The 27,299-nt window shown below is 44.5% G+C and overlaps 1 protein-coding gene across 1 annotated transcript in view; it reads right to left on the bottom strand.

Moving 5' to 3' along the window:
- Positions 1–14,336, bottom strand: part of RND2 (Rho family GTPase 2) — a 33,668-nt gene extending 19,332 nt beyond the window's left edge. Inside the window, exons 1-2 of the mRNA XM_020796111.3 lie at positions 14,055–14,336; positions 12,722–12,809 (exon numbers count right to left, since the gene is read on the bottom strand). Of these exons, the coding sequence (XP_020651770.1) occupies positions 12,722–12,809; positions 14,055–14,156 (190 nt within the window). The 5' untranslated portion in view covers positions 14,157–14,336. The remainder of the gene's footprint in view (positions 1–12,721; positions 12,810–14,054) is intronic.
- Positions 14,337–27,299: the final 12,963 nt, after the last annotated feature.

Below are 27,299 nucleotides of genomic sequence, written 5' to 3'. Positions count from 1 at the left end.
CAACAACCAGGATTTCCAGGCTGGGTAGGAAAATCCTGTCTCAAATACTGCAAAGCCAATGTCAGGTAGTGTAATTCGTTCTGTGCTAGGTGGACCAACAGTCCCTGATTCAGTATAAGATTGCATCCTAGGTTCCTCAGGTGCTTATCTGTCTCTTCCAACATTGCCCAGTCATTTGGGTCTCACCAAGTATTTTTTCATTTATTCCTTAAATGTAGGTCCCTCCTTCAACCCCTGCTGTAGCAGGTAAGACTGACATTGGTTTTCAGATCCTCATTTAACACACCAGTGCAATACTTTTAAAAGTTTACTCGATGCTGCCTCATACTATACAGCAGTGGTTCTTAACCTTTTAAAAAGAAACGCCCCCTTGAGCCATTGAGGAAGTTATCATCGCCACCCTCCCTGAGGTGATGATATCTTACCTACCTGCCTACCTACCTACCTACCTAGTCTCCCTCCCCACCCGGGTGCGAGGCAGCGGTTCACGGGGCGAGGATGAGGACCCAAGAGACCCTTTCCTTCCACCCGATCCACACTCAGTTCTGCCCTGAAGGAGAAAGGCGAGATGTGGCAGGTAGAAAGAGCTGGATCATCTGGCGGCAGCAGCAGCAGCGGATCTACTGCCAGCACTGCGGCTGCAGTCGCCTTCACAGGTTTGGCTCACTCCAGTGCCCCCCTACTGCCCCCCTTCTGTTCTTTCGCCCCCACACCGCCCCTTTTCGTTTTACCGCCCCCCTGAAAAATGAAATCGCCCCCTGGGGGGCATTATTGCCCACGTTAAGAACCACTGCTATACAGCTCCATGGTTGAGCGACCGTCCATGAAAATACATCAGCACTCAGTTTTACTCAAAGCATTGTTTAAATACACGACGGCCTCATGTCCTGTACCAAGGAGTTTTGAATCCTGAAATAGTTCTAGATCAGTGATGGTGAACCTATCGCACGTATGCCACAGCTGGCATGGAGAGCCCTTTCTGTGGCCATGCCAGCCATAAGTTGCCATTGAGAAATACTTATCCGTCCTCCGATCCCGGATTTTGCACTCCCCTCTGCTGGTCCAGTGGTCCAGTGGAGGGTTGCAACGGTGGCCATTATCAGTCTAACCTGATGGCTTGGAGGACTGGTAAGTATTTATCTGTTAATACCACCCGTAGGGGGAAAAAAACCAAGCACTTAAACCTTCAGTTTTTTTCTAAACTGAAAACTCAGTATTCCGGTTTAATTGCAGTGTTGGCACTTTGAAATAAATAAGTCAGTTTTGTGTTGCAATTTGAGCACTCGGGCTCAAAATGGTTCGTCATCACTGTCCTAGACTCACCCTAATAGTAAACCCTCATTATCAAAATGGGAATACCCAATCTGGTGTAGTAGATAGAGTAATGGACTAGGACTCCAGAGATCTCAGTTTGAATCCCTGTTAGTCATGGAAACTCATTTTGGGTGGATGGTGTGGACCTGCTTAAACCACTCCATAAATACCTCTTTTATCTTGAAAGCCCTATTAGAGTCACAATAAATCTGTTCCAGTTTGACAATACATAACACCCACCCATCCAAAAAGTCTGTCTCCTACAGTCAACAGTCCAGCATATTATATTTTCTTTCCTTCTTGCCACAGCTTGGAAAACATACCTCTTTTTTGAACTACAACCGAAATTCTCATCCCATTTCAACCCGTGACCATGCTTGGTGGGGAGTTCTGGACCCCGTCATCGAAAGAAATTTCCAAAGCTCAACTTTGAGCTTTAAAATCAGTGTGGATACTGCCAAAAAGCTGCAGGACGTGCCAAACAATGTTCATCCTTGTGTTACTGAACACATTTTCCAAGCTGTATGTTATGTGACAAAATATAATTTCAGGATGCTGGTCATACCACACAAGCAGAAGACACAACATATTGAAATCTCTTCTTTCAGCAGTTAGAGCAATACTTCTTCTATGCAATTTAATTAGCACGACACCCATACTCCAGTTTTTATTGACAGAGGAAATGAGAAAGGCTGCCACGGGACACAAGCTGAGCAGATGTTCTTTTGTCAATGGTGAACCACAGATCCTGCTTCACACAGTCACATTTGGAGTCAAACAGCGAACATGGAATAATGTGATCCTCAATACGTCCGTGCATATTTTATTAGTGACAGCGGGGACAATTATTTTAATGTTTTCTCTCCAGTTTCAGTTTAAAAATACACAAAGTAGCTTACATATTAACTAATACAATTCCAATAGTACAAAATATTAAACATCATAATCATAAGAAATGTATATAAAAGATATGAACAGAGGGGAACGCTCTGCTGTTTAAAAAACAACAACCCACCATCTCTTTCCAATGTGTTTTTGAAATGTTCTTAATCATTTTCAAGTTAGTGGTCCATTATTATTAGTATTGCTACTATTATTTTTATTATTTGAATTGCATTGTAATAATGTAGCCTTCTGCTTTTTAATTTTATTTCATTTTTAAGCTGCCTTGGGTCTTTGCATTGGGAGAAACAAATAAATAAATACTGTAGGAAATAGTGAAACTTCTGAAAATTGGGTGGAGAAGAAGAGAAGTAAGGAATCAGGGATAGGCCTGGCTTGGCTGAAACAATAAAGAGGGTTCCAAAAAATGGGTGTGACCACTGAAAAACCAGACCTTGTAGTGCTAGGTCTCCTCTGTGAGAGCAGGAACACACATTCGGTGACAGGAATACTTGCAAGAATTACCCCTCTTGATGATGAAAGAGCACATTTAACTTCTTTATTTCCGTCTTTTCTCTCAATACTGGATTAGGATCCAAGGTGGCTCAAAATAGGATTAGAAGCAGATAAAAATTAAGCTGAATACACTATATTTTTTAAAAACAGATCCCTGTATTAAAACAATCAAATTAAAACAATTTGAATATGAGATGTTGTGAAGTGCAGCACGGCCTATTAAAAGCTTCTTCCTCAACAATCAGTCTGTTTCCAAATGATTAAGCCTGAATAAAAGGGTCTTTGTTGGTCCACAGTAGACAAAACACAAGTGGCCAGCCTAGCCTAGGGAGCTCTGCAACCTGGGAGCAGCCCTCAAGAAGATGCTTTTTTCATGTTGTCAAGAAATGTGCCTGTGAGGAAAAGAGAAGGCCCTTGCCTGAAGATTTAAAATCTGATCAGGTTCGTATGAAGTGATAAGGGTCCTTCATGGCTTGGATGGAATTGATATAGGGCTTCTCAGGCCACAATTATCACTTTGAATTGTACCCACGAAGGGACTGATAATCAGTGAAGCTATCACAAGAGAGGGGGGCCTCTGTTCTCTCTGTAATGAGTCCTCGTCAACAGCATGGGCACAGCACAACAGCCACCTTACCGAAAAAGTTGGTGGAAGTTGCCACACTCATAACTCGGAAAAGTGTTCCAATTATTTTCGTAAAACCTACATGGGAAAGCAGAACAGTTATTAAATGGCAGACTTGTACTTTAACAGCATCTCAGCTGTTCCTGTATGGCTTGTTATTATGAAGTGGGTTTTATATTCTACACCTATAATAAAAAGCTGCCTCTCAGATCTGTCGTTGCTCTCACAATGGAATTGCTGGGGGAAGGTATTACAGTGCTTTTCCAGGGGAAGGGTTCAAAATTATTTGCTGGGTTTGGGGAGAGGGAAGCAGGCATTAACCTTGATCACTTCCATCCTACCTTCACTTCTTTTTTTCACACAGAAGGCCTTCTGGCACTATGTAATGTAAATAACCGACTGACAGCAATAATCAAAGTCTATAGACCAGGAATGAGCAAGGTGCAGTCCACCGACTGCATGCCTTCTCAAACCAAAGGTTGTCCCTCCAAATCCTTGCCCCCCACCCCAATTTCTTAAAAGTATTTTTCCCCCTCCAAAAGTATGCTTCTACCCTAATGGAGATGTGGTGAGAAATTCTGCAGTATTTTGCCCCCATCTGGGACCCCCCATATAATCCCTCTCTTAAATTGACACTAAAGGGTAATTGTTGTTGTTGTTTAGTCGTTAAGTCATGTCCGAATCTTTGTGACCCCATGGACCAAAGCACGCCAGGCCCTCCTGTCTTCCATTGCCTCCCGGAGTCTGGTCAAATTCATGTTGGTAGCTTTGATGACACTGTCCAAGGATCCCTGGCCGTGTTAGCTATGCTTTCTAAGGCTCACTTGACTTCACTCTCCAGGATGTCTGGCTCAAGATCAGCAATCCAATATCTGGATTGTCCCGGACATCCAGATCTTTCTGGTATAATTCCTCTATGTATTCTCGCCACCTCTTCTGTCTTCTGCTTCTGTTAGGTCCCTAACATTTTGTCCTTTATCATGTCCATCTTTGCACAAGAGGTTCCTTTAATATCTTCAATTTTTTGAACAGATCTCTGATTTTCCCTTTCTATTATTTTCCTCTATTTCTTTGCACTGTTCATTTAAGAAGGCCCTCTTGTTTCTGCTTGCTATTCTTTGGAAGTCTGCATTCAATTTTCTGTAACTTTCCCTATCTCCCTTGCATTTTGTTTCCCTTCTCTGCTATTTGTAAGGCCTCGTTGGGCAGCCACTTTGCTTTCTTGCATTTCCTTTTCTTTGGGATGGTTTTTGTTGCTGCGTCCTGTACAATGTTACAAGCCTCCATCCATAGTTCTTCAGGCACTCTGTCCACCAAAATTAGTTCCTTAAATCTGTTCTTCACTTCCACTGTGTATTCATAAGGGATTTGGTTTAGATTATACTTGACTAGCCCAGTGGTTTTTCCTACTTTCTTCAATTTAAGATAGAGTTTTGCTATAAGAAGCTGATGATCAGAGCCACAATCAGCTCCAGGTCTTGATTTTGCTGACTGTATAGAGCTTCTCCATCTTTGGCTGCAGAGAACATAATCAATCTGATTTTGGTATTGCCCATCTGGTGATGTCCATGTGTAAAGTCGCCTCATGTGTTGTTGGAAAAGAGTGTTTGTGATGACCAGCTTGTTCTCTTGACAAACTCTATTAGCCTTTGCCCTGCTTTGTTTTGAACTCCAAGGCCAAACTTACCTATTGTTCCTTTTATCTCCTGACTCCCTACTCTAGCATTCCAATCCCCTATAATGAGAATAACATATTTCTTTGGTGTCAGTTCTAGAAGGTGTTGTAAGTCTTCATAGAATTGGTCAATTTCAGGCTCTTCAGCATTGGTGGTTGGTGCATAAATTTGGATTACTGTGATGTTGAAAGGTCTGCTCTGGATTTGTATTGAAATCATTCTATCATTTTTGAGATTATATCCCAGTATAGCTTTTCCCATTCTTTTGTTGACTATCAGGGCTGTTCCATTTCTTCTATGGGATTCTTGGCCACAATAGTAGATGTGATAATCATCTGAATTGAATTCGCCCATTCCCGTCCATTTTAGTTCACTGACACCCAGGATGTCAATGTTTATTCTTGCCATCTCCTGTTTGACCACATCCAGCTTACCAAGGTTCATAGATCTTACATTCTAGCTTCCTATGAAGTATTTTTCTTTGGACCATTAGACTTTCCTTTCACTTCCAGGCGCGTCCGCAGCTGAGCGTCCTTTCGGCTTTGGCCCAACCACTTCATTAACACTGGAGCTACTTGTCCTTGTCCTCCACTCTTCCTCAGTAGCATGTTGTACGCTTTCCGACCTGAGAGGCTCATCTTCCAGTGTCATATCTTTTAGCCTTTTGTTTCTGTTCATGGGGTTTTCTTGGCAAAGATACTGGAGTGGCTTGCCAGTTCCTGCTCCAGGTGGATTACGTTTAGTCAGAACTCTCCACTATGACCTGTCCGTCTTGGGTGTCCCTGCATGGCATAGCCCATAGCTTCTCTGAATTACTCAAGCCCCTTCGCCATGACAAGGCAGCAATCCGTGAAGGGTACAAAGAAGCTTTTTCAGTTTTAAAAAATGAATTAAAATATTTCAGGGGCAGGAGCTCTAGGGGAAGTTGCAACCTTCCCAGAGTGGCTATATGCACACCACCCCTAGACCTCTCTGAATTCCTATCCCTGCTCCAGAGAACAATTCTAAGAGGGATGTCTTGGCTTGTGCACTTGTCATTTGCATGCTTACCAGGAAAGCAAATTATTTGGGTGTGGAAATTTGCTCCCCAACCTGCAAAGAAGCAGGTGAGAGACAATAATGGGTTTCATACTGGGCCACAGATTAATTGAACTATTCACAGTGAAATCCCCTGAGCTATGGTGGAGCCTCAGATGGAGGACTTGCACAACCCTCCCCAGACCAGACCAAAGGTACCCCTAGCCCCAGGGTGCTTCTGTACCTTTCCATCATGGCCCAGACTGACTCCTCCAGGGAGACACCCTCGTGTTTATTACCTGCCTAAGTCTCAGGATTTGAGGCTAGTCATCACCTGAGGCTGTCTCAGTGGGCCAATGATTCACATTACCCATGGAGGGGACCTAATCACTGTGAAGGTGCCCTGTGGGGCTCACTGCTACAAAACATTTCCTAAGCAATACCTGCTGAGTTGTGATCTGTTTACAAAGCGATGCCATCCCTGAATACCCAGAGTGTAGGATTGAAGAGCTGGAGATTTTTTTAAAAAAGGGGGGGGGGAACAGTGGAGGGGGGAAGAAAGCCAGGAAACCAGTGAACATGGGCAGCAACTTGTAATTCTGCCCTGGAACCTGCCACAGGCTGGTCTACTCCCACCGCCCTGTAGTGAATTTGCAAGTAAACTGCTATAGAAGTCTAAGGCAGGGCCCTCCGTCCCATGTGAGTGGTGACAAACCACCTGGTGTGCCCATGCACCCCAATACCTCATGTTTACCACATGGCTGGTGATGTTCCAAAGAGGTCCACTCCGGGGTGGGCCAGCCTTATAAGGCTTTCTTTTCCACCCTTCATGACAACTGCCTAGTGATGTGTTCATGTCACCCATGCATGCTCCTCTTCCTTTTGCCAAGCAGGGGCAATGCTAACCCTCTCTCCCAGCTGCAGGCCTGCAGAAACCCAGAGATGTAATTGTATTCATGAGGAACTTGCACAAAATGGAAGCTTCAGGCTGGATAGAGAACATCAGCATCTGGAGTAGTTTAAAGCACACTCAGGTCCATTCTTCATTCATGTATTTGTATATCAGCAATTATCAGTGTGGGGACAGTACACCTGGGAATGACTGTGTATGCAAAACGAAAGCACTGGACACGATGTAAGGGAGAAGTAGTTCAGGAGAGAGTGTCCTGAAATGCAACACTTCCAAATTGTTATGCCCAAGTTTAGGAGAACAGTTCCACATGTTCAAAGCATAAACAAAAAAGAGAATTGTGGCATCTCAAAGATTAACAAGTTTTATTCAGCCCATTACACCAGATGCATGCCACGCAGGCCTTACTTGGGAAATATGTAACTTCATGCATTTGGAGGAGGAGGCTGCAGTCCATAAAGCTGTAGGTCAGATAAAACTTGAGTTGCCACGAGACTCTGTGTTGCTTTTGCTGCAGTAGAATAAAATGGCTACCCCACCTCCAAAGTATGGAAGCACATTATTCAGACTTTAGGCCCAAGAGAGAGAGCAAACTTGCACATATCAGAAAGGACTGCCTTCTACTCATGAGTGTGACGGATATGTGTTAGTCCAAAGCTTATTTGAGGGGTATATGGATTTAATCTCTGTATTCAAGCCGGCAGCATGTCAAAAAAGGAACATGTAAGCAACTCAACTCAGCGTCAGCATGCAGTGTTGGAAGGAGGCAGCTGGAAATGGAAACCTGCTGGGTGAAACTGCAGTGCCCAAGAAAATCACTCAAGACACTGGACCACTTTTGTAGGAGTCCATAACCATCATGAAATTTCTGCCTCTGAAGGGGATGGGGCTTACAAGCGTCTCTAGAGAAGGAGAGCCCTGAAGGCTATATCAGGAAAAACAACAGTGTGATAGTAAAGATGGTACTTCTCACCTGTATGGAAGGAAAATACATGAAAAACAGTATACATTTGGAGGTACTTCATTTGGTCTAAGGGGGAATGTGGGGAGGGGGAAAACTAAAGAGAGAAAGTTGACAAACAGACCAGACCTATTGGCTAAAAACTGCAAACAAAACATAAAATGGACAAATTTTAGTTTGGAGATGACTGACGTCTTCCTCCCTCCTTCAGCCTGCATACTAGAACCGTGGACTCTATTGTCAGGTCATTGAAAAAGCAATAAAAGCTGCTACTACTGCTGCTGCTTCTCCTTCTTCTTCCAAGAATGGTGGTGGGGCCAGGACAGAATGTTTCTGAAGACCAAGGCCAGAGGAGCATCCTTTAAGTAACAGTCTAGCTGGGCTCCACTACGGGACTCCTCTCAGTGCCTTGTCTGCTCTGGGAACAAGTTACAGTGGGGTCTTGACTTGAGAACTTAATCCGTATTGGAAGGCGGTTCTCAGGTCGAAAAGTTCTCAGGTCAAATCTGCATTTCCCATAGGAATGCATTGAGAACCATTTGATCCGTATCTGCTCTTTTCCGTCCATAGAAACTAAATGGGAAGCTGCTATTCCGCCTTCGACCACTAGAGGAGGATATTTTGTTTCTTTTTTTCTTAGGTCAAGAAAGGTTCAGGGAAGGCAGGGAAAATACAGTCCAGGCAATGCAGTACCAGGCAGTCTGAAGACTGTCTCCCAATCCACTCTCTAAATGCTGGGGTGAGTGAGGAAGCAGACAGGCACCCTTTTCACTGGCCAACAGTTAACTAAAAGTTCAAATTTTGCACTTTCCCTGCCTCCCAGGTGGGTTTTTTTCAGTTTGTAACTCAAATCTAAGTATATAAGTCAAGTCAATATTTTCCTATGAGAGTGGTTTGTAAGTCAAAATGTTCTTAACTCGGGCCGTTCTTAAGTCAAGACCCCACTGTATTGGGAACCAAGTGGCTCTTCAGACTGTCAAGATTACTGAGCTTGAGATGAGCCCTAAATCTTGACTGCAAACAATCAGAAAAAAGCAGAGTACTAACAGAAGAGTGAGCCTCGCCAGCAGGCCTTTCTCTGGTTAATTTGGAGCAAACTATCTCTTATATTATCTGGATTTACAGGCTTGAAAGAAAATTATGTAGGATGTAGATCCACCACACTTTATTTGGAAATGAAAATACAGATGGTTTAGAGAAGGGAACACTTTGCACTGAAGGGTTAAAAAATTATCAGAACCAACATAATCTACGTAGAACAGTGATGGTGAACCATTTTGTAACCGACTTATTTATTTCAAAGTACCAACACTGCAATTAAATCTGAATACTGAGTTTTTAGTTTAGAAAAAAAACCCTGCCCCTGCACTGCAATGTTTAAATGCTTGGTTTTTTCCCCTCCTAGGGCAATATTAACAGAGAAATACTTACCAGTCCTCCAATCTCCCATTGGGTTAGACTGGTAATGGCTGCCATTGCACCCCTCCACTGGACCACTGCACCAGCAGAGGGGAGTGCCAAAATCTGGGATCAGAGGACGGGTAAGTATTTCTCAATGGCGACTTATGGCTTACGTGCCCACAGAGAGCGCTCTGCATGCCAGCTGTGGCAGACGTGCCATGGGTTTGCCATCACTGCCCTAGAGGTACACAATTACACCTTGCTGTTGGCTTAGAACAGTTGCAACAAAGCAGTGTATCTAGGAAACTTTTTAAATTGCAGAAGATGAGAGCCACTACTGTAAGTCCAAAAGCAGAGCAACCAATTATTTTCCAATTGTCCCTTGTCCCAAATAATAGCCCCAGAAGCACCATCAATGAGGCAGTAAGAGCTGTAAACAGCAGACTACCTAGCAGTTTCCATGCTCAAATATGCTCCAGATCAATTACCCTGGACTTGTTAATCAGATCGGAGCTCTGTTTAGGTTACAGGGAGGTTCCTGCCACAACAAGCCAAGAGCATTACAGCTACCTCGCTGGATTGAATGGAAAGCCTATTCAGCCCAAAACCCTGATCAGAAGTGCAGGTGTAGTGCATTAGTTTGTGCATCAGCAACAGGAAAAGGAGTTTTCCACACTGGTCCAGTTCAAAGGAAGCAGACATGCAGAATGCTTTTGCATTATCAGGAAAAAGTAGCTCCCACTGTGATCCTCTTGCCACTGGATGTGAATAAACAAACCAGGATGCCTCTGTCCGGAATCAATGTCCAAACCAGAGCTTCCACATTCAGATATAACACTAAACAAACTTCAGATGGAAGCATCCTGGTTGGCTTAGCTCTTCTTATTAGCAGAAAGAGCCAAAAGGGAGTGACTGAACCATGTGTGCTAGCACACTGGCTCTTTCCTGCTAAGCCAGGGTTCTCGAGAATTGTGACATACTGTTCTGTATAAACCAGCCCATTGTTTTTATTATGAGTAGCCCCTTCCATGCTGCGTGCCAAGCTGTATTAATTCCAAAAACACAGTGTGCCGTAGCAGGCAGGCATGTGCAGATGTGTGTTCACGCCTGGATGTTCAGTCAATAATTCCACCAGACCAGCACAAACCCCCTTGCATGAGTTTTTGAGCAGCTGTTCACATCCCAGTCTTTGTCTAAATGGTTGCCAGGCAGATGCCTTGCATGAGGGGCATGACAGATACCGCTATGCTCTGTTGCTCGGTTCCTAACATCTGGTTATCCAAGCTATCCCCTACTCCCTGTCTGAGAAATGTGTTTAATCATTAACACTTGGACCTTGATAGACCCATCCTCCATGCATTCATTGCAAGTCGAGCTGAATCCATCATCATTACTAAGCATTTCTATAGACCTTTTTAAAAAAAAAAAACCAAAAAGCTCAGCCAGACTGCGAAGACTTTGGCTGCTGCTCGCTTCTCAGCTACATTTGCCACTGAATGTTTCCAGCTTTGGATAACGCTTGCTTTTCGGTCCTATGCTAGAAGATGCTAAAGCTTGGTTATCGTTTTGCGTGCCATTCAGGCCTCCGACAGCAAGAGAACTGTTTGCTCACTTCCTCCTCCCACAGCCAGAGGAAGAGATGCCCTTTTCTCTACCCCAGACAGAAGAGCTTTTCTGCAGCCTCCCAAGAAGCCACCGGCGGATTTTGCCACAGCTGCATCACGCACAACAGAGCCCTTTACACAATCCAACAAAGCCGATGAGAGATGCTGTGCCAAGGGAAGGGTGGGACGGTGCCAGTCACAATGGTGCAAAGTTAAAACATGCAAAGCTGCAGCTGAGACAGAAACAGGGAGCACTGGCCATTTGGAAGCTCCTCCTTCCCCCCTCCCCCCCCAAATCAGGAACTTTGATTCCACTCATGATAACGTTTCAAACATCTCTACTGGTGCTGCTCTGTAGCATCCAAGCCCCACATGCAGAAAGTCCATCTAACATAAGGAAAACCACAAGGAATGATGTGGGGTGGGGAGGTGAGTGATGGAGAGGGAGAAGGGAAATAGCAAGTAAAACATATAAAGGCAACCAGGAACATAGCAAGGGCATAGTCTTGAGACAGCTGCCTCGGGAACCCTGCCAAAAAAAAGGGGGTGGTGGTAGTGGTGGTGGGAACTCCCTTGTCTTCAGTCACGAAAATAAGAGATGGGACTTCCCTTCTCCTTGCATACCTCCCAGGGGAGAGGCCTTCACATGGATCCCTGGCTCACTTAGTGTTTTGTTCTTTCCTGGCCTCACCCTGAGTCTCAGAATTACCTCTCGAAGATAATCAGGAAATAAAGCAACCGACACAAAGGCACAGAGTGGTAGATATCACAGCAGTGCTTAAATTATGGGGTGTGGAGGTGCCTTAATGAAACTGGCAGGCTCCACCCTATTTCAGCCAAACCAGACCTGTTTTGGGAGCTTTCTAAGGAACAGTAACTAAGAGGAGCAGCACAAATAGTAAGGGCACCAAACTGTATTCAGGGTGGAATGCAGGCAGTGATGTCTTTTATATAAAGAATATATGGCATAGACTATGAGGCAGGGCTAAGCACATACTGTTTTGAATGTTAAGGCCCAGTTCTGGAATAAATTCCCTAAAAAAATCACTTTGATGTCTTCCCCTTGCTACCAAACAATCACAACCAGTATATAAAACAACGTATTTAATTTCCAGCAGGGTTTACAAGAGTTCTTGCCCCAGAATCAGGTTGTTTCATGTATTAAAGTGAAACCGTAAGAAAAGAGAGCATTGCACAGCATATGCAGAATGATTTTCCCTTCACGCTTTTGAGATTAGTGAGAAGAAGGGAAGGCTCTAGACTGAGCACAGGCTACTGCTCCTGTCTAGGAGCACAGAGAATGCTGGAAAATGTAGCGCAAAGGCTGTTATCAGTTTCTGGAGCTCAGACTCGAATTCAAATCAATCAATCAGTCAACTGAACAAGTGTTTCACTAATGCTCTGTTATAAGAAAGGATCCCTAAATACTTGCAAAGTCCATGGCATCCTAACTTGGTATCCTCAATTGCAAAAAGATTTTAGGGTGAAATGCATGACTTCAAAGCAGGCTGAAGTAAAGGCAAGGAAAAAAGAGACAAGGAAAACAGTAACTGCTGCTGGGGGGGGGGGCTGAGGAGCAAAAATCAAAATGCGTATATTCACTCATCTGTTTCCCATACAGTATTCTGAGGATTCAGTGAACTGAAACAAATCACAAAACTTCTTAACATGGAAAAACAGAATTCACCCCAAAGTAGGCACAGCTCCCTTCTCCACTCCCACAGTTCAGAGGCAGAGTGAAAACAGACCAAACACGCAACAAGACTAACAGCCCAGATCCTCCCCAGTGCAAGCCCTCCCTTGCCTTCCACTTACCCGATGTGTCCCACATATTAAGCTCAATGCGTTGCTTGTCAATCTCAAAACTGGCTGTGTAGTTCTCAAACACAGTGGGGACATAGTTCTGCAAGGGAACAGGAGGGGGGAAGGCAAAAGAGCGCATAGTGCCAGAGTCAGATGTGCAAGCACTAGTTAGGAAAGAAGAAAATAACTCTTCCCCCCACCCACCCATCATTAGCCCACAAAGATGCCCTTTGCTTCCTGCCAAACACACAATGAGAACAGCACCCAGCAACTCTCGGTGTATTAAAGCCTGCATTTCTGGTTTTTGCAGCTCCTCCTAATGCAAGGTCTGTTGCCCCTGTCTTCTACTTGATGGCAAATGAGGAGTACTCTGTATGTACTGTACTTGCAGGAACTTCTGTCCAGAGGCTGAGCCTAGGCAGTACATATTACACTCCTGTGGTGGATTTTCAATTGTCAGCACAAGCTGTACCATCAAAGCAGGCAAGCAGGCTGTGCACCCTGCGTCCCATTTCCTGCTTCTCATGTTCTACTTCACATCCCTGACCTGCAGATCCAAGGTCTACCTGGAAACCTAGATTCTCCTTCTTGCTTCCTCCTGTTGGAATCTGGCCCCATAGCCTGAACCTCCTCCTTCACCCCTCCTTCCAATTCATTCCCACCCTATCCTATTTGGTCACCTCAACCGGAAAGTATGTTTGCACCTCCCCAATGCACAGAGGGAGACTCTGGGTTTCATCTTCTAAGGCCCTTATTTCTGCCTCCCCCATTCCACGAACACCCTGCCTCTTAATGTCCCACCCCCAACTCTCCCCCCCCCTTTTTTTAAACTCTGGCTCACAAATCCTGCTTGTTACCCTCAACCCAAGTCTGGATCTCCAAAGAAATAGAGGAAATGGGATCACTTTTGGATTCCCTTACTCCCCAGGCTCTGACTGCACCCCTAAAGAAGGCTACCTCCTGGACACCAGCTCCAGATTTGCCTACTCCTCAACTCCCACCTGGGCTCAGCCTCACACCTCTGGGCGGCAAGTCCGTCTTCCACAGCTGCTGCACCCCCCCCCCCATCTGCTCCCCATGGGGTGCCTGCGAACCTAGCCTGCTACTCTCCTCCTCCAGCGCCACTCGCTGCTGCTGGCCCTGCACCTCGTTCCCCGGGCTCCAGGATGACCTTCCCAGCCCCAAGCCTTGGAGATCCCACCCAGCCCACCTCTCGCCTGTGCCCCGGCATCTCTCGCCCTCCGTCCCTCCTTCGAGAAACTCCCCGGACTGCCTCCCCCAGCCCTCGGTCGGGCGCCCTGCCCCGACGTCCTCCCTCCCGGCTGCCGCCCGAGCCTCCCCTTACCTCGGGGTAGGCGTCCTTGGCGAAGACGTGCAGCAGCGCCGTCTTGCCGCACTGGCTGTCGCCCACCACCACGATCTTGCAGCGCGCCAGCTGGTTCTCCATGACGCCCGCGCGATCGCCTGCCCGAAGGATGGATGGAGTGAGCGACCGGCCGAGGACGTGCAACTCACGAGCCCCGCCGCGACTGCATCGCCGCGCTCTGCCGGCCCGCCCGCTCGCCCGCTCGCCTGGCTTCTCCCTTGCAGCGAGCGGCTCCTGCCGCCGCTTTCCGGCTCCTTATGCCGCACCCCCTGCTCCGCCCTCCACAGCCCCGTCGCCGCCTGTGGTCCTGGCGCGCCCGCCGATGCGCCCCCACGCTCCGTCGCCAGGGGGAGCCCTGCTGACCGGGCCGCCGCCGCCGCCGCCGCCCCCTCCCAAAAGGACTGCCGAGCCCGCGCCTCGGGGGTCTTCTTCGCCCCCGGGTGGAGTATCCCGGGCGGCCCAGCCGGCTTGAGGCGGCCCCTCTTTTTAGGAACGAATTCACGGAGAGGTGCCTTCCAAGCGGAAAGAGAGCCTCTCTCCAAGCCTAGCCAAGGGTACGATGGAGAGACAGGGAAACTCAGACCTCCACGGCGGGGAAAACCCCGCTTTATTTTTCTTTTCCTTGTGAGGGGCTTTCTTTGCGCCGGTTCTATATTTGTGCCCCCAAGTTCCCTCTTTTCGCGCTCCTGTTTTATTGCGACAAGTTGTTCCACATGAGAGAAGCCCCTTCACGCACTGAGGGCCCTTCCAGATGAAGGGTTGCTGGCGCTACCCGCTCGAACGGCTGGTTGGAGCCATTAATTTGCTCTTCCTTAAGAGACTTGTCTGTTATTTGGGTTGGGGGGGAGGTGAATGAAGGGAAAACGCGGGAAGGTCCAGGCAACGTCGTACAGAACGGAAGATGCTGCTTTGAGTAGACCTCCCCCCCCAATTCCATATTTGAGGCGCCCTCACTTCTCTGTCTCTCTCTCTCTCCTAAAATGATCCATTTTTCTTCACATTTTCCCTTTAAAACGCCGTATCTTGCCCTCTGGAATAGGTTCTCTGTCAAAGTCCTTACTTGCAACGAGAGAAATTCATACACCACCAAGAAGACAAGAGTTGGCCTTTTCATCCCCTTTCTTTCAGCACCCCATTTGATGTGGGATTTCTTTTCAAAAGATGGGGTGAGTGGGGAGACGCCTTTCCTGAGAAATGGATCCCTACCCGTGTCATGCTAAAAGGGCCTCAAAAGATTTGAAGCAAAGGAAAACGACATACAGTAGTATTCATTCGCTGTCACACGAGCATCGCTTCTGCGTAGGGTGAAATGGCTGTTTTCTCTTTTGACCACCAGGGGGAGTACAACTCGTCTCTTCCCAAGATTTTGGCAAAGGAAGGGCAGGTAGGGGTGGCCCTGGGTTAATTTACCTAAAAGTAATACAGTATGTAGGTTTGCATAAAATATATTCATTTTGTCCCATATACGTTTACTGAGAAATAAATCTAATTGGATTCAATGAAGCTTATCCTCTGATGATCTGGTAGAAGACTACAGCCATAATTATACCATATAGTACAATGGCTTCGGAGTCACTTTCCAAACTTTTTTAAAAAATGATTCTGATTATTAACTTAGTACATCTAGCTTACTTAAAAGTTACAGAGTAGTTTTACTTTCTAGCTTTCAAGGTAACTGATGAAAAAACAAAATGACATTGGTTAGAAACATTGTAATACAAAAATGCCCGAACTGTGCTGGTAGAAATACTTTGATTCAATAAGCTGCAAAAGCATACAACACAGCAGAATTGCTCAGAAAAAGTTGTTTCTTTAAACTACAGCTCCCAGAATGCCCCAGCCAGCATGCAGTCTAAAAAGCAAGTTCTCTCAGCTCTGCATTAACTGAGACACAAGTAAAGAGACTAGATGGTGCAACAGGTTTGAAATGTCAGCTCTATTGCCATCCCACAGACAGTCTGGCACCACTGTTGCAAGACTTAATAATGAGATAGATACAACATTGGGGGTTCATTGAGCTGCTTGTTTTACTGTATGATAGTGCCATCATCTGCTAGCAATGGCCTGCTGCATTCTATACAGGCTAGTTCCCTAGGCAAAAGACAAATGGACACAAATGTGACATCAGAAACAGTGACATCCACAAACCTGTAAGCACACACCTCAACTTACCAGGCCCACCTTAATGTTGCCTTCCTTGAAGAATGAAATGTAAAAGGTAACTGATCTACATGTGCAGTTTATTAGGAAATTAATTTCTAAATCTTGCCTGTGACTTGAATTAGAATTGTTATTTTTTAATAACATGGATTAATTAGCATAATGTTATAATGTTTGAAAGAACCCTGTAATGCTTTGATAAAGGCCATTGTAACTATGTTGATTTTATGCAATTATCATTGTATGGTTTGCATTCATTCCCAGTTGATTCCATTCCTCTCTATCCATTCCATCTCCAACAAGATGCATTTTTATCTGCTATGTTACGGTAATCCTTCACTTATCTGAGAAGATGGACTCTGGTCCATGAAAGCATATGATATAATAAATGCATGAGTCTCCAAGGAGCCACAAGACATTTTGTTGTCTATGGTCAGCTGCTTGAATTTTCCCTTCTCCTTCTAGTTAGCCTTTGGTGCAGTGGGTACTTCTTTTCCCATCCATTGGAAGAGGATTTCTGTTCCTTGTTCTCAAATGGCTTCTTAGTCCCAGCTTCTCTGCTCCAAAGTCATTCAAATCGAAGGCTTGAACTCTGCATAAGGAGCACTTTTAAATTACTGTACAGTGGTGCCCCGCAAGATGTTAATCCGTTCCATTGAAATTGCTGTTTAGTGAAAACCTCATCTTGCGAAAAGCGTTTCCCCATTGGAATGCATTGAAATCCGTTTAACGTGTTCCAATGCGGAAAATAGTCGGCGTTGTGTGAAGATCGCCCATAGGGAAGCCATTTTGCGAAGCAGCGACCAGCTGTTTAAATCGCTGTCTTGCAAAGCATCAGTCCTGAAAACACCCGTTTTGCGAAGATCACCCATAGGGAAGCCATTTTGTGAAGCCGCCGATCAGCTGTCCCATAGGAAGAGGACACTTGTGTTACAGATAACAAGCAGAGTCTTACTCTATGCCTCACCTAGTTTTGCCTTCCTCTTGGTCCGGCCACCTTCACAGGTGAATTTGGTGGGCACATGGGAGAGAGACTTATCTGTCACTGCTGCCAGACTCTGGAAACTCTGGAACTCCCTCCCACAAGAGGCTAGACTGGCTCCATCTTCCGCAAGCAGGTAAAGACCTGCTTTCCATGAGTGAATGGCTGCCAAGCAGGTTTTTTACAAATGAATTATTGTTGTACTTTACTGCATTGAATGCATTTTGGTGTTGCTTATGTTTTTCGGTTTGTATTCATTGATCCTTTTAGCATTGTCCACTCATTTTTATTAACTTAAATACTGTCTTTTAGTTGTTGTAAGCCACCTTGACTCCTTGTAAAGGAGAAAAATAGTTTAAAATATTTTAAATAATGCTTCTCTGGACCCTTCAGCTGGTTTATGTTGTTACTCACATAATCCTTCATTTTTATCCAGCCAGTTTTGAGCCCCAATCCAGCCCTTCTCATTGAAATTAAAAGTGGGTACACCTCAGCAAAGTAAAGCCCAGGAGTCTATTAGAATTGGTCCTACTATAATACCTTGTAATGATGTTTATTAGGGAAGTGTAGCATTTACTGCTGATGCCATTGCTTAAAAGCACTCAAATTGCAGCCTAGATGCATGATGAATGCTAAGAGTTGCCTTTTTATCTAGTGCAATTAGCAAATCCCATTGGAATATGTGGAGGAGGAGCAGAAGAAGAGGGAAGAGTGTTTTTGCCAGCATTTATTTCCTTTAATTTATCGGTGTAATGTGCAATGTGCTGTTGTTCTCTCTCCTGCAGCTGCCTTGCCCTAGGAGGCTGCTCTTATTCTCATTTAACAAGTTGGATGACAGAAAAGGGCTTAATTTGAGAAGGCCCACCTTGGAAATCTATAAAAATAAGAGTAAAAAAAAAATGTTTCTGCCTTTTGAAACAGAGGCAAAAGCACAAGGAAGAAAACAACACTGCTTTTGAATGCCGGAGTTTAGTAGCTAATAATGAGGGTCTCCAAACATATACAGAAAACTCATTACTGTAATACTAACTGATGCTCCTTCAGGAAAGGAACAGAGCACAGCTTTCAGGTGTAACTGTTCCTTTTTTTTCTGATGATGTGTAAAGGCTCACCACCTCCTTCCACATCAGACACATTGTTCATGCAACAGTAGATGTTGCTCCACCATGCCTGTCTGGGTCTTCTCAGTCTTGCTTTCAAGATGAGAACAATTACTCACGGCAGGTAGGGATAGAATAAGGCCCGAACTAGAAAGGACACCATTAAGGCAATTACTAAATGAATAGGCTTTAAAAAATAAATAGTAGGCATGCATCCCCCTGATCACCTCTTGCAGTCCTGAATTGTAAGAAAGTGGGGTGGGGGAAGCATGGATGCTTTTTGCATAAGAATTAAAACTTCCCTTGGCACAATACAAATAGTGATCTGGGTCAAGACAGAGTATGGTAGGATACAAAGGATTAAAGAAGCAGCTATATACATGAAAACACATACACATGCATTAATGTCTGAGGAAGGTCCTGAAAAAGATCAGGGCCCCATCATCTGCAATTTACTCCAAGCCTAGCTCGGAGATTTTAGGTTTACAATATCTATTTTGTCTTTTACTAGAGCTCTGAAGTGCAGCAAATGGAACAAATTGCAGAATGCATATATTTAGAACTTAAGAATCTGGACCAAAAATTTCTTTTGAGGGCCAGCAGTGAATGCAGCTCACAGCTTACCCATGCAGGAACTCATCCCTAGTTACCCCAAGCTGTCTTTGTTTTAGCAGAACAAATGGGATAGCAGGTAGTTGCTGTTTTTAAAACATCTGGGAGCCAGAAACCTTTACTGTTCTACACAAAAATAGTCCAGAGACCTATCTGTTGGTCCAGAGCTACCTTCTACCCCCATATGTGTGTGTGTGTGTGTGTGTGTGTGTGTGTGTGTGTGTGTGTTGCTTCAGTTGTGAATCCACTGCAGTTTTTAGTCCAAATGTAAAGTGAGTTCTCCAGTATGTTGAATCTTATCCACCAAATAGGTCACAATGCCCTCTCCCATTTAATTAAAGGAAAATAACAAATAACAAAACTAGCATAAGGTACATGTTCATACCCAATACAAATTAAACCTTCCCCACCTGTATCACCTTCGCCCTTGGGACTAGGTAACCAAAGGTATCATTTTAGAACTTTTCACCCCATTCCACTCCAAAAATACATTGATTCTTTTGCTGGCCTATAACCTTTCCCTTTCAAAAAGACACACACCAAATATAAATTCCATACATCTTTGAAATCATTAGACTTTGTCATTCCCCTTCTTATTTTCAGTTCACATGTTAACTTATAATTGATTGCTAAGCTCCACATTTCTTTATACCAGTCTTCAAGATTAATGTGTTTGTCACTTTTCCAATTCTTTGCAAATATTAATCTTGCTACTGTGACCATTATAACAATTGACTCTTTCTGTTCTTTTTAAAGATGGTCATTCTTAATTATATTTAGGACATTGTGACTGGTGATATTTGAATATTATATCCAATAATTTCTCTAATTTCTTTAAAAACCAGTGCCCGTTCTTTTTTTCTTATTGCACAAGTCCACCACATATGCATATAGGTCCCTTTTTCCTTTTTACATCTCCAGCATTGAGATGGTACATTTTATTTATTATATTCAATCTTATAACAATTTTCTTTTACCCTTGTAGACATGTTATTCATTATTCTTTTTGACCATATCTTATTCCAGTCCTCTCCTCTTCCTCAAAGTTCTCCTGCCACTGGTATTTCATAATCGCTTGTTCAAATCAGAATGTACTAAAATCTTATAAATTACACTAATTGTACCCTTTATTTTGTTTTCTTCTTCTTGAACTTGTCTTTGCTCGAAGATCTTCTAAAATTTTGTCAATTTTCTAATCTCTCCTACTTTTCTAGTCAACTCTCTTGTCCAACTTTCCATTTGGAGTATATTTAGCCAGATAGTCACTCTTCTTCCCCCCAAATCAAATTTCCTTTATAGTATTTTTATCTTTCATCTTTTTCATCCCACTCCTTATTGTGTTAAACCCTTTATTAATACTTCTTTAAGTTTAATTTTAAGAGTTTTGGGGAAACTCTGAGCCTCCACTACTTGTTGCAAAGGTGAAGTAAGTGGTGCCATTATGATGGGATATGTAGTCAGAGAACTGTAAGATGGAGTCAGACAGGTTCTGTATGAAGATGATTTGAGAGACATTTGAATGTGTTTTTTTAAGTGCTATGAGAATGTTTTTCTGAGGACTGTTACAGCCTGGTTTGAGATAAAGCTGAAGGCCAAACAGAGAGGCCTGTGGAAGACTCAACATTCCAAGCTAATTGGAGAAGAGATAAAACACCTGGACTTTCGTGGGAATCAGGGGAGGAGCAAGGTGTTACAGCCTCTTGAGGCTAATTGGTTAATAGCCAGAATTGTCAAGCAGAAGGGAGGAGTTAGAGAATGTAGAAAATGGACGATGGATTATGTGAAAGAAGTCTTATTCAGCGAATTTGATTCCATGATGATGGGAGAGAAACGAACTTTTGAGAGAAGATGTAAGTAAAGAGAAAGGAGGAGGTGGGGCTAGCTCACTGTAGCCCACCTCAGCCCAGATTAGTAGTGTTTCTTATTTTAATGGGAAATAGTTATTTTATTTAACTGTAATAATCTTTGAATATGTTCTTTATGCTAAAGCTTGAGCAATATAAACTGATTCTATGAAATGTTATTTTTCTAATAAAAATTAATTATAAACATTCTACTAAAGCAGTGGTCCCCAACCTTGGGCCTCCAGATGTTCTTGGACTTCAACTCCCAGAAATCCTGGCCAGCAGAGGTGGTGGTGAAGGCTTCTGGGAGTTGTAGTCTAAGAACATCTGGAGGCCCAAGGTTGGGGACCACTGTACTAAAGGACTAGTCTCTTGAACAGCAGGGTCTGGCTAAATTCAGGAGGTGGAGAGGGCCACAAAATAGCTATCTTTAAGAATCCTACCTAACTGAGCTTTTGTGAGTTGTTAAGGAATTGCAAAGCCCATGTGTCTGTACTTGCAAAGTACTAAAAGTGAAGTGTTTCTTTTAAGGTCAGACTTGTTCAAAGGTCTTACGCTACACACTGCTGAGGTCCCGGGACTTGCCCCAGCACAAAGGTGGTAGGTAACTGGCCTGTTGAACTCTCTGACCGAGTGCTATGCACCCCTTAAGAGGATCTGGACACCACAGGTGGGCTCAATATATATTTATAATCAACACTCTAACATGTTCATCAGAAAGGGATTAGTTGTTCTCTTTATTTCTTCTACAATTTTTTCTTTAAAAAGGAAGCCCTCCAATCTATTAGAAGATTCTGACATTTCCATTTCCCTCCATATTAAATTTCTATTACATGCAATAATATCCAGAATAATATACCATTTAACTCTGATACTGAAAGAAAATAAATAAAACCCATGGATGATTTTACGACCATTGGGTGGCCTGCACTGTGTGGTGCGAATCTGGTCAGCTCCCCAATGAGATGCTGGGAGATATAATTATTGTTGGGGGGGGAGTGTCATAAACTGTATGAAAAACTACAAGAACTTGAGAGGTTTGCCCTTGAATAAAGCATCCACGACAGCAGAAGGGAATAGGCAGTTGTCCGGAAGACAACTCACCAAACCTGGAAGAGAAATAATAGCGCAGTTATCACAAAGAATTACAGAAGCAGTACTGGCTAGGAGGATCAGGGATGATTTGATACTGTAGACTTTTTAGGATCTGTAGTAAATAATCAGCCCACAAGAGCAAGGATGCGAGTGGCAGAAGAATCCAAGGTGCTAGGATAAACAGGCAAATAAATCAAATGCTGCATTCCATGTAATCAAGGAATTAGAAAGAACTCTCTTAGGACTCTGTGGATTTGAAAACCTGGAGCAGGGTTGAATGCTTGGAATCGGTGGTATTAAATGTTTACATCAGCCGTCAACCCACAGGCATAGTACCTTACAGACAGGGGACTGAATTGAAACTGCATACTAAACCTCTCTCCTTTAGTCTTCCTAACTGACAAAGTCAAAGGACAAAAAATATTGAAACTGTAGTTACAGAAAGCAAGGTTATTTCACAGTTCCAGTGATGGTCTCGGGTGAGCCAAACTGAGATGTACCTTGCCTGTGTCAAAATGGACCAGTTGAATAAACGTATTGAAAGAGTCATTTGTTTTGGGGTAGCTCAGGGTTTTTTTTTGCTTTGGACAAGAATTAAGGAGAAAAAAGGGGTTGTGTTCCATATGTGCCGTTCCTGGGACGTGTTATGGATGAAGGGGATCTATGCCCTCACCCTGGAGAAAGGGGAAAGGCAGTCTGGACATGTGCAACTCCCAATTCAAACGCTAAAAGCCCACTGTGACAACCCCAGACCTACTGGAGTATGCCACACTCTAATTATGCTGCCACCAACCATTCCCTATAAGAAGTCACACAGACCAGGAATGGATTTTTAACAAACAAAAGAACCAGGTTTATTTAAACAACAAACAGGGTAAATAAAAAGATCAAGTAAATAAGATACTGTAACATGGCTTAGTCTCAATCATACATACAACAGTTTGGTTCACACAGAACACTTTAAAGTAAAGCACAGACCCTGAACCTATCAGTTCTGGCTACCTAAATAGAGACCTGAACCTATCAGGTATGTACCAACTGACACACAGTTGTACTCAGTCTGACACACAGACTCCAACTCCAGCTTCTTCTCAACTTCTCCACACAAGCTCCACATATTTATACAGTACAGCTCCTCCCCCTGATGTCCCGCCTTCCACTCCCCATAGGATGGAACTTTTCCTCCAAACCCATGACAGACAGGTACCATCAGTGCTGTATGTTACACCTCCCCTCTTTATAAGTTGTTTTGTAGGGGAAAAGCTAAAGTGCTTTTCTCCAAAAAACAACCAGGATCAAAACACAAAACAGTTATACAATAATATACAATCCCATACTTACACTCTAGGTTACACACATCACTTATGCATTTAACATTAACATTTACAATACATTAAGTTACCTTTATTAATACAAACCAAACATGCTTAATAAACAGGTACAATTAACTTTTGGTCACCAAAATATACATAGTCCATGTTTCTTCGCCGTCTTCACTCTTCGGGTCTTCTTGACAAGGCGTCAGCAACACAGTTCATTGACCCTCTGACCACCTTCACTTCAAAGTCATAATCTTGCAGGTTTAAAGCCCACCTCATAAGTTTACTATTATGGGTTTTCATTGTCTTTAACCACTGCAGTGGTGAGTGGTCAGTGCACAGAACAAAATGTCTTCCCCAGATGTAAGGTTTGGCCTTCTGGATCGCGTATACTATGGCCAGGCACTCCTTTTCCACGGTTGCCAAATGTCTCTCACCTTTCTGGAGTTTCCTACTCAGGTAGGACACTGGATGCTGGTCACCATTTTCATCCTCCTGGCAAAGAACTGCTCCTACCCCGCTGTTAGACGCATCGGTGTAGATGATGAACTCCCGGTCGAAGTCTGGAGCACGCAGCACTGGATAATTGATGAGCGCCTCCTTCAACCTCTGGAACGCCTCCTCACAGTCGCTGGTCCACGGGATGCGGTCATCAGTCTTCTTCCGCGTCAGATCGGTCAGCGGAGTCGCTATCTCGCTAAACCTCGGGATGAACTTTCTGTAGTAGCCCACCAACCCAAGAAATGATTTGACTTTTTTCTTGGTGTTGGGTCTGGGCCAATCACGAACAGCTTCTATCTTGGCCTCTAGGGGTTTGATCACTCCTCCCCCTACTATGTGACCCAAGTATTTTATTTCTGGGCTACCCAGCTGCAGTTTGTTCTCTTTACAGGGCCTAGGCCAAAGCACTTCCTCCCCTGGGTCAAAGTTCCTCTCCCTGGCTTCCTGGTCATACCAGGTTTTCTCTCTAACCTTCTGAGCTTGCAGGTTCTCTGCTGCTAGCTCTAAGTTTCTCTTTAGGTCATTCATTAAAGAGTCTATATATGTCACAACATCTTGTGGGTCATCCTGGGTGATCTGTTCCCAATTTTGTTTGATTAAATCTAGTGGCCCTTTCACCCTTCTCCCAAACAAAAGTTCAAACGGACTGAACCCGGTACTGGCTTGTGGCACTGATCGATAAGCAAACAAAAGGGATTGCAGCTTCTGGTCCCAATTGTTTGGATTCTCTGCCAAGTAAGCCCTAATCATGCGCATCAGAGTCCCATTGAACTTCTCCGTTAACCCATTACTTTCGGGGTGATAGGCAGTGGTTTCCTTGTGTTTAATTCCACAGATTTGCCATAACCGTTTCATGAGCTTCGATGTAAACGATGTGCCCAAATCTGTGATTATTTCTGAGGCAAATCCCATCCTGGACATATACCCCACCAAGGCATCTGCCACTGTGTTAGTTTCAATGTTAGTCAAGGGTATGGCTTCAGGGTACCTCGTGGCATGGTCCACAATGGTGAGAATGAACCGGTTCCCCCTCTTTGTGGCCTTGGGCAAAGGTCCCACAATATCCACTCCTATACATTTGAACGGGGTGTCAATCACAGGCAAAGGGCACAACTTCGCTTTGGTCCTGTCACGGTTATTCCCCTGCCTCTGACACACATCACATTGTTTACAGAACTCCTTGATCTGCTTCCCTATTTCAGGCCAGTAAAAATTTTGTGTGATTCTCTGCTGTGTTTTGTTCACCCCTAAGTGCGCAGCAAACATGTCAGAGTGCCCCCTTTGTAAGATCATGGGGCGATACCTTTCAGGTACCACAAGCTGACTTCTGATCCCATCTCCCCCTTTTGAGATATTCATCAGGGTCCCTCTATATAAAATTCCCTTTTTCTCGCGAAATCTCGCTGGGGTTTCAGGTGTTAGCTGGGTGTCTGTCACCTTTTCAAAACACTTTTGGAGAGTGGCGTCGGCCTTTTGCTCTTGGCCAAATTTGCTGTCTGTGGTTAAGGTTTCTACCACAGCTTCGGAACTACCCTCATCTGCTTCCGCCTCGGGCCCTTCAGTACCCCCCTGAACTGTCCCCGTGATGGCTTGTGAGCGTGTAATCACTAGCACCCGTTTCACATGTTCAGCCAGGTCATTTCCCATGAGCACGGCTGCTGGCAGAGTCGATGAAATCGCTAGCCGCCAAACTCCCCTCCAGCCTTGAAAGCTCACAGGTACCTCAGCTACTGGCAGCGAGATCACCTGTCCCTCAATCCCTGCCACCTTCAAGCTCTCATTTGGGATTATATACTCCCTAGGGATAATGTCTGGATGGCACAGGGTCACCAGGGAACAAGTATCCCTTAGCCCCCTATACTGATGGTCAAGTATTCCTACGTCCACCCCTGCGGTCTCAAACAACTGCGAATCTGTCCTAACTAGTAAGCAGCACTTGACCTCCCCAAGAGGACCATTTTCCCCAGCCTGATCAGCAGATGTAACTGTTCCAGATTGAGTAGCCATGGCAACAGGCTCCCTCAGTGGCAAAGGGCTTTGCTCTGTCTGGACACAGAACACAGCTTTTGGCTTGGTTCCACTCAAATCATGAGGCAAATTTCCCTTTATCTGCTTCCATTTCTCACACTCTGAGATTAGATGGCCCTTTCCCTGACAGAAATAACATTTTCTGCTGTACTTGGAGTCTTTCTCATCTGGTTTTGGTTTTCCCTCCAAAATCTGAGGTCTAGGTGGTTTCATGTCTGAGGGCTTCCCTTCACCATTATTGTTATTCCTATTTCTACTCATTATTTCCATCTTCTTCAGCTCAAACACCATTTTGTCTACTTCCAACAGTCTCTGTTTCACTTCCCTTTCAAACGCCAGTTCCCTCACCCTCAGTTCACGCAGTTGGGCTCGGAGCATTTTTCTGAGTTCTGGGGTCAGTTCTCCCGTGCTCTCATCCTGCACTGAGCCAAATTCCTCCTCAGAACCTTGGTCTACCTGTGGGTCTCTTACTTTCCCCATTTCTGCCATTTGGCTTCGAGTCAAGGGCATAATCCCCCCCAGAACAGGCTGCCTTCAAAAGTCAAGCCTCAAAATAAAGCGACGACTTTTTTCCTTTTGCCTCAGGAACAGCCTTCTATAGATTGCTGCTGTTCCTTCAGCACTAACTTGCTACTGTTGCCAGGCAGAATCCACCCCCTCTGCTAGGCCTCTCAGCAGACAGGCTAGATCACTGTTACTTCACACAGCTTTGCCTCAGCCTTTTCCCGCCAAAACGGGTTGCCTCAGAGCTCCCTAATCTAGTCCCCAATCTGAGTGTGCACGTTCTTCCACCAGCGCACCTCCCCGTGAGGTAAGCCTAGAAGATTACCTACGCGCCCTCAGATTGTCCCTGACTAGACCCCCCTTGCTCTGGGCACACTTGCCAAGGCTTTGCTGGACCACTGGACAACTGGACCAGTCGTATCCCACACGCTGGACACCAATCAATGTGGCAACCCCAGACCTACTGGAGTATGCCACACTCTAATTATGCTGCCACCAACCATTCCCTATAAGAAGTCACACAGACCAGGAATGGATTTTTAACAAACAAAAGAACCAGGTTTATTTAAACAACAAACAGGGTAAATAAAAAGATCAAGTAAATAAGATACTGTAACATGGCTTAGTCTCAATCATACATACAACAGTTTGGTTCACACAGAACACTTTAAAGTAAAGCACAGACCCTGAACCTATCAGTTCTGGCTACCTAAATAGAGACCTGAACCTATCAGGTATGTACCAACTGACACACAGTTGTACTCAGTCTGACACACAGACTCCAACTCCAGCTTCTTCTCAACTTCTCCACACAAGCTCCACATATTTATACAGTACAGCTCCTCCCCCTGATGTCCCGCCTTCCACTCCCCATAGGATGGAACTTTCCCTCCAAACCCATGACAGACAGGTACCATCAGTGCTGTATGTTACACCCACCAAGTTCCTGGGAATGGTAATTTTCCTTGGAGACTCTCTGCCTCATCTATCAGATCCTACAGGCTTGCTTAAGGAAACTGCTCAGATTGTCTAGGGATTGAATCAGGAAGAAGTAATTAAGGTGAGAGAAAATATTTTAT

This window comes from Pogona vitticeps, chromosome 6 (assembly GCF_051106095.1).
Source record: "Pogona vitticeps strain Pit_001003342236 chromosome 6, PviZW2.1, whole genome shotgun sequence".
Lineage (NCBI taxonomy): Eukaryota > Metazoa > Chordata > Lepidosauria > Squamata > Agamidae > Pogona > Pogona vitticeps.
This window is presented reverse-complemented; position numbering and strand designations above follow the sequence as displayed.